The 7,939-nt window shown below is 53.0% G+C and overlaps 1 protein-coding gene across 1 annotated transcript; it reads right to left on the bottom strand.

Moving 5' to 3' along the window:
* Nucleotides 1–915: 915 nt before the first annotated feature.
* PSMC3 (proteasome 26S subunit, ATPase 3) lies at nt 916–7,065 on the bottom strand. Its single transcript, XM_047071749.1, has 12 exons — nt 6,784–7,065; nt 6,439–6,522; nt 5,733–5,858; nt 5,083–5,187; nt 4,907–4,969; nt 4,486–4,623; nt 3,777–3,920; nt 3,507–3,655; nt 2,592–2,688; nt 2,228–2,373; nt 1,282–1,363; nt 916–1,102 (listed from the first exon to the last, which is right to left on the bottom strand). The coding sequence occupies exons 1-12, from the start codon at nt 6,856–6,858 to the stop codon at nt 992–994; spliced, it is 1,320 nt and encodes a 439-aa protein (XP_046927705.1). The 5' UTR covers nt 6,859–7,065; the 3' UTR covers nt 916–991.
* Nucleotides 7,066–7,939: the final 874 nt, after the last annotated feature.

Raw genomic sequence — 7,939 nt, forward strand, 5'->3', positions numbered from 1 at the left:
GACAAGAGTTCCGAGGGGCTCTTATTCGGAAAGGCATTCTGGAGCCCAGCAAAACTGCTAAGAGCAGAGCGGAAAGAAGGGCTTTGCTGTCCTGGGTTCCAATCCCAGCTATGCTACCACCTAAGAGCAACCCTGGCCCAGGTGCGTAAACACATCTATGAAAGGGGACTATCCCATTGGTGGATGCTAAGATAACTGCATCAAACCATGCACAAGACCTGCTCGGCACGGGACCCAAAACAAGCCCTCAGCGAACCACACCAGGCCAGCTACGATGTGGGGGAGCTGGAAGGTGAGTGAACAGGAGAGGACCAACGAGAGCCTAAAGGAAACAGGACAGGGGCCTGATGGGGAGTGGGGCTGACGGCAGAACTGAGGACTGGAGGAGAACACACCAGAACCAGAGGTTAGGCCTAGAAGGACTCTCACTGCTCTTGCTCAAGGTTCATTTTTCAGCAAGAGAAAAATGGGCCAAAAGAGCTAATGGGAACATGTGGAGGAACAGGAGGCTCAGGGGCCAGGAAGCAGGGGAGGACTTTCAAGGAGAAACACCTAGAGCCTGGCTTTACCTGGGAGTAGGGATGAGAGCACCAAAATGTAAAAAATGTAAAAGGGGAAAGGCTGGCTTCTGTTCAGGACCTTGGTCCTGGAGCTGCAAGGCACCAACCTCTAGAGCTGACAGGTGGGGCAGGGAATGGGAACAGGATCTGGAGGGACACAGTGCGGGGTGGGGGGGCCAGAAGACCCCACGCAGCAGGTGTAGCACAAGGCTATCCTTCCCGGAGGGCCTTGCCTCACAACTGGTGTGAGGCCCACGGCGGTCTCGGGTTTCCAGGCAGCAGCACGTGGGGAAGGAGCCTCGAGCACACGCTCCACCGTTCCACCCAGAGCCCGGGAAGGGAAAACAGACAGGTGCCCGGGACCTGAAGCCTTCCTTTATTATGAACTGTAACGAGCGTGAGACCAGGGAGCAGGTGCGGCAGGCAGCCCCCTAGGCGTAGTACTGCAGGTTGGCTTTCTTCTTGGCCTGCACCTCCAGGATGCCCTCCATGTAGTCCTCGTGGGTGAGCTCTGTGGCGCCCCTGCGCAGCGCGATCATGCCCTGCACCCAGGACACAAAGGCTCTAAGGGTGCCTTCCCACACCCCTGGCCCGGCTCTGAGAGGCCTCAGCCCTCTGAGCCTCTTCCCCCCAGCGGTCTCCACCAGTCAAACGCCCCATCCTGTTCAGGGAAGGGGGCAAGAAGGCTCAAAGTAACCCACTCCCGCACCCCAGCACTCACCGCCTCCACACACACGGCCTTGCACTGGGCCCCATTGAAGTCATCCGTACAGCGGGCCAGCTCCTCATAGTTCACGTCAGGACTGGGTGTGGGGGTGGAGGAGAGATTCCACAGGACTGAGTTACTTATGGCGAGGGGTGGGAGATGTCCTCCCACACTCCCCATCAGGCAGCAAGGCCCACTCGCCTGGTGACGTCGACAAGTCCCTTCCCCAATATGCCTTGTTCTCCTCTCAGTACAAGATACAGGAGGAAAGAGGGTAGGTCAAAGCAGAGACCAGGTTATTTCTGGGGGTCTAGCTTTCTAGAAATCTGAGATTTCTCAGTCCCTGAGATTCCAGGGACCGATTCAGACTGCGGCAGGGGAGCAAGAGGTTGTAGAGACAAAGGATGGTCATCTCCCTCTCTTTCCAGTAGCGTCAGCCCTGCATCAGCACAGCATTTTCAGTCTCAGGTGCCAGGAAGTGAATGGCAGGAAGTGAATGGCAGTGCCATTACCCTCAAGTACGAGAGAGGAAAACTCAGGCTTAGACAGATTGTAGCACCTACTAGAGGTCACACAGATCTAAATCCAAGTCCATCTGGCCCCTGGCTGAATTCCCTTGAGCTACTCTGTGCTGTGCTCAAGCTATTCTGAGCTGTGCTCGTCTGCTGGGGCGGGGGAGTCAAGGAAACGGGAGGGCCTCAAGCCTGTGCACCTTCAGATCATGGGGGAGGAGGAGGCAGGGTGACTGTAAGGAGCAGAGCACCCAGAATCAGGGCCTGGACCCCAGCAAGATTCTATCTCAGGCTTCCGGGGAGAAATGGAAGCCAGCACGTGGAATAGTTGTGTGTGAATAGGGAGGGGAGAAGGGGCGGGTAGAGACCTGGGCACACTGTACGAAGGCCACAGAGACCGCTCTGTTGCTTCCCTCAGGTCTCAGCGCCTTGCTCATGCCCTTGCTCACCTGACGTTCATCTTGCGGGAGTGGATCTGCATGATTCTGGCCCGGGCCTCCTCGTTGGGCATCGGAAATTCAATCTTTCGGTCCAGACGGCCTGAGCGGAGAAGTGCAGGGTCCAAGATGTCCACCCTGTTGGTGGCTGCAATTACCTAAGCAAGAGGAGAAGCATCAACTTGAACTGAGGAAGATGGGGCTCCCAGACAGACAACACTCAAGGCCATGACAGGCAGAGAGATAGCCCAGGGTCCAGATCACACATCAAGTGTGTTAAATCTCAATTCTAACTCTAGCTGCACTAGCTATGTGACTGCGAAGGTCCCCTGCCCTCTAAACCCTGTTTTCTTCCATCCATGATGACAATACCCACCTTTACTTGAGTGTTGGGCTGGAACCCGTCCAGTTGGTTCAGAAGCTCCAACATTGTCCTCTGTACCTCCCGGTCTCCAGCCTTCTCACTGTCAAAGCTGGGGCACACAAGAGGCCCGAGACACTGGTGAGGCCACAACTCGAGGAGAGCCTTCCCTTCCTCCACCCACTGGAAGCCTAACCCAACCATCCAGGACAGAGAAAGGTCTCACTCAACTGGGGGCCCCCAGCCCAGGACTGGTACAAGGAAGGTGTCAGACACTGGAGAGGCTCCTAGGATCAGCCAGGCTGAGAATAAAACAGTGAGCAAAACTAGCCACTGCCTGGGCTATCCACCAATGAATGTGCCACTGCAAACTGGGCTTATAGCTCAGAAATATGGGATCCAGACTTGGAGCATAAGGGAAAACCCAGGCAGGCATCCTTGAGGAAGTATCCCTCAGGCTGAAAACACACCAGGGGAAAAGTACATTCCACAGAGGGAACAGTAAGTGCAAAATCTCTCTCAGCACAGAGCTGGAGCAGGCCTATAAACCCGAAGGATGCTGTGAAGAGGTGGGGGCGGAGGCAGGTCCAGGATAGGTGGAGAGGAGCAGGGACAGCCACACAGGGGACTGGTTAAGTCTAGCATTTATCCCAAGGAGCAATGCAGGACCCATGGAGGATTTTAAGTAAGATGTTTGTGTGAGGGATGGATGGGGTGCATGGGAGTGAAGCAAGCAGGTACGAAAGGACCATGCTGGCAGCCGTGAGGAGAACAGATGGTCAGGAGAAAAGCAGCAGGGAAGCCAGTTAGAAGAGAATTCAGGAAGCAAAACCACGAGAGGAGAGCTGCCACTGCTCCAGGGGAAGAATGGGACAGCAAGGGAAACAGGATTTAGAACAATCTCCTTGGAGGCACTCAGCATCCCCCTACCGCTTAGTGCCGATGGCATCCAGCTCATCAATGAAGATAATGGATGGAGCTTTCTCCTTAGCCAGGGCAAAGGCATCGCGGACCAGCTTGGCACCATCCCCAATGAACATCTGCACCAGCTGTGGGCCAGCCAGCTTCAGGAAGGTAGCCTGATGAGGCGGCACGGTGATCCATATCAGGCCAAAGGCACCAAGAGAAGTTCCTCTTGAGTCCCTTTGGTAACGCTTTAGCTTCTGCCCCTTTCTTCCTCATCCCTCCCAAAGCACTCACCTTGGTCTGTGCAGCACAGGCCCGGGCCAGCAGGGTCTTCCCCGTACCTGGAGGTCCATACATCAACACCCCTTTTGGAGGCTGGATCCCCAAGTTCTCAAACTTCTCCTTGTGGTTCATTGGCAGGACAATGGCCTCCACCAGCTGCCAGGAAGAAGTCCTGGGTGAGGAGAGTGAAGCCCTGAGGGCTCCGAGCCTAACACTTAATGACTTCAACCCCAACCTGCAACCCTCCTACTCCTCCTATTCAGAGACATTGCTCTCTTCTTCCCTGCATCAAAAGGATGCAGAATCAGGGTGCCTGGGTGGCTCAGCTCAGTGGCCAACTCTTGAGATCAGGTCATGATCTCATGGTTTGTGAGTTCAAGTTTTTATAAATATATAAATTAACTTAAAAAAACAGATGCAGAATGCTCACTCCCACCAGGGCTGGCTATGGTCACTCCAGAAATAGCAGAATATGGTAGAAAAGCACTGGGACAAGAACCAGGAGCCTGAGTTCCAGTCCTGGCTCTGGCCCTAACCTTCCTGTGGCCCTCAACAAGTCATTTAATCTCTCTGGACCTCAGCCTCCTAAACTGTCATAGGGCACCCTCTTACCACCGTAGGATGGAAGATAGGAGGCACACTGGCACTAAGTGCTCTGATCAATGAATCAGAAAAACAAAAGGCTGGCGAGGCTACTAGTGGCATCCGGTGCCTCCCTCACCTCCTGAATCTGTTTGTCCAGGCCCCCAATGTCACTGTATTGTTCTGTGGGCCTCTCATCCACCTCCATGGCCTTCACCCGTGAGTCATACTCCGTAGGCAGGGTCTCCAGGATCAGATAGGAGTCTTTGTTCACACCCTAGGGACAGAGCACAAAGCCTTCAGATTTGTCCCAGCTCAAAGCCTAACTAACTGGCTGGGTGATAGGTGTCTGTAGAGTGGAAAAAAAAAAAAAAAAAAAAAAAAAAAAACAGGATTAGGAAAGACAAGAACCGAAGAGCAAGCAGATAAGCTCGGACTCTCTGGGCTGTTCTGCTGAGATTTAGGGCCAACACTGAACTGGGCCTGGGGCAGAGGCTCAGCTAGCCAGTGGGAGAAACCTCACTGGAAAAGTCCTGCCTGGGCTCAGGGACACCACTCACCACCAAGTCTCCGGGCTTTAGCTTTTCAGCATCCACCAACCCAATCACAGGCAGGAAGTATGTCTGTATGAAAAATTCCAGGTGCAGTCTGTTACTGCCCTCAAGAACACTCCCTAGTCCTGTCCCACATCCACTCCTCACCCTCCTCAGTTCTCCTAGCATTGAGCTGGCCTCACCTGTCGGGTAGAGGTTTTGATCACTGCACATTTACCCTTCCTCTGGGAATCCAGGTCAATATTGGCACCATCCTCCTCTTGGTCATTGGGATCAACATCTAGAAGCTAGGAAGGGAAAAAACTCAGGTCAAGAGGCCCTGCTCAGCCCTTGGAGCTCCCCAAAGCCCAGTGCTTCTGGGGCCAAGACAATCCACCCCACTCCTGAGACTAGCCGCAAGCCCAGCAAAGGTGTGGCTGATAAGCCAGGGGACTGGTAAGATCTGTTTAGGTTCTGCTTCTCTGCACAGAGCTCTCTACCCCCTAGTAAAGAGGATACATGTGAGGCTTCTGAGGCCTTTCCAGGTTATATATATATCATATATTATATATATCATATATATATATCATACATATATCATATATATCATATACATATCATATACACACACACACACGTGTGTGTGTGTGTGTGTGTGTGTGTGTGTATGTGTGTGTGTGTGTGTGTAGAGCCCCGGAAGTGCACACTAGGGAGGGGGCCTCACGAGGTACAGCTCTAACATGCAAATTAGGCCTCAAAACTTTCACCCACTTTTTCTCCAACGGCACCATCGCAGGCTGCCTGCCTCCAAGCCCCGCTAACCCTTTCTCTTCCCCTCCACATACACACACACCTCGATGACGTTGGAGACAAGGTACGGCAGGGTCTTGTTCACTTTGATTTTCTCACTGTTTTCTTTGATCTTGTCCTTCATGGCCTGGAGTTCGTGGGTAACTCGCAATACTTCACTCTTCATGATCTGGGATGAGGGCAAGTGGAAGCAAAATGTTCAGCTGTGGCTCAGCTTATCCCTGGAACCCTGTAACTGGTGAAGCCCAGGCTGCCCAAGGGGACCTCCCGCACCCATTCAGTCAGTCAGCTCTAAGGCTCTCTGAAAGGTGAACCTCACTGTGTCCACATCCAGCAGAGGTCAAAACAGGCCAGTGTGGAAACTTCCTGAGGCAGTTGTAGCAGAGGAAAAAGAGCAGGGCTCTGAATCAAGCAAATACAGGTTTTAGCTTTTGCTGCTAATTAAGGGCTGGGTACTTCCCCACAATAGAAACCTGTTTCCTCGTCTGTAAAATGGGGGCTTCCTAAGAGAAAGATTCTCAAGAGGAATAAAGACCTCGTTGGAAACAGCATTCGGATGATTCCTCCTGTCAGACCTGCCCTCCCACCACCCTGACCCTCTTCGAGTCCCTTCTAAGGCTTAGTTCTTCTTTCTTGATCCGCGGGCCCGAAGTCTTCCTGGCAAGGCCGAGAACAAAGTGAAAGAAGCAGCTGGGATCTCTAGGGTCTGCCCTGCGGGGGCCTCGATGCCCCTGGGGCTGTGAGCCCACCTTGATCTCACTGTCCAGCAGCCGTGTGCGCTGGATAATCTCTTCTGTGGACATCTTGAGCACCTCCTCCCCGATTCCATCTTGCTGTTAAAAAAAAAAAGAAAAAAAAATTTTTTTTTTTTAAACTCAGGGCAAGGATTCCGCGTCCTCCGAGCCCACTCACAGCTTCAGCTTCCCAGCCCAGAAAACCAGAATGAAGGAGTCGAGACCCTGGCCCACATCCCAAGCGGCCCTGACCCCAGGACCAGGCTAGATCTTGACTCCCCCAGCCACTTCCTACCCTCCCGCCAAGGGCGTCTTCCCGCCGGCCCCAGCTCCGGGAGCCCCAACCCTCCCAGCGCGCACCTCAGCTTCATCCCACACGGTAGCCATCTTCTCCTGCCGAGTCACTGGACTCTCCAGTTCCGGCAGCAGATTCATGTTCTGAAAGGAGAAGACCGAAGATCGGACTGGACAGGAACTGCGGCGAGAGATTAATACTTTCTTTCTGAAGGCCTGCTTCTGACTAGTGGCGGGCCTCTCTCCCCAAGTCCTGACTCTTAACTGAATTAGGTCCGTCCTCCACGGCCCCAGCGAATCTGCTACTCCGATTCAAAAGACAAAACCCGGGCCGCAGGACGCGCCCCTCACTCCCCCTACTGCTCCAGAAACGTTACCGCCCTCAATCCTGTTTAAACCAGGAGCGAGAGGTGGGTGCGCTATTGGTCGGCGCGCGCAATGGGCGGGGCCTGGATATAAAACCGGAAGGGGAGGGAGCAATGAAAGGAGCCTGCAGGGTGTCTGGGAAATGTAGTGTTAATCTGGCCGGTAATTGAAAGGGCACGTTCGAAGGGGTGACTTGACCTCAGAATCTGGCGCAGCTAGGAATTAGGGGATTCGCGCGATGGCTCTGCCTCCCAAACCATAGACAACATAGGCTAGCCGTGTGCAACGAGCCAAGAAAAGGGCATGCCCAGGGTCACCTGAGAGAATCATTAATCAGTTTTAAAGAGAAATCGCTGCTGCTTTTCTGAGCAGGTGCCACAGAACTGCCCACGTGGAAAGAGCTCAATTGACAACAGTCTCCACAATTAAAAACATTATGACTCAACGTCTGTAATCGTTTCTTGTCATTTCAAGGAGTAGGGCAGACCTCTGGATCTTATGAGACCCATTTGTTGTAGCTGGGTCCCTTGCTGTAGAGGATCTCTGCTTATTACCATGAGGTGAGTGAGACCCAGGGCACCGCTAAAATGTACTTCATGTAAGTGTATATTTTAAGTCAAACCATCACAAGTAACCCCTATACAGTGAGAATCTGTGTAATGGTTTTCTTGGAAGCAGTTGAAGGCAGAAATTTCTTTAAATAACAGCATTTGCAGCTGCTTGCTCAGGCTGGCAAGCCACCTCTGCAAATAACAGCATTTCTTCCATCCTCTCAACAGCTCTGCCCCGTGGACAGATTGGCTTATCATTCTCAACTTTATTTTGTTAAGTAAGCTCTACGTGGGGCCTGAACTCA

The sequence above is a fragment of the Lynx rufus genome, unplaced genomic scaffold, assembly GCF_022079265.1.
Source record: "Lynx rufus isolate CCGP_SWC_20201006 ecotype Redwood Valley unplaced genomic scaffold, mLynRuf1.p SCAF_9, whole genome shotgun sequence".
In the NCBI taxonomy this organism is placed as follows: Eukaryota; Metazoa; Chordata; class Mammalia; order Carnivora; family Felidae; genus Lynx; species Lynx rufus.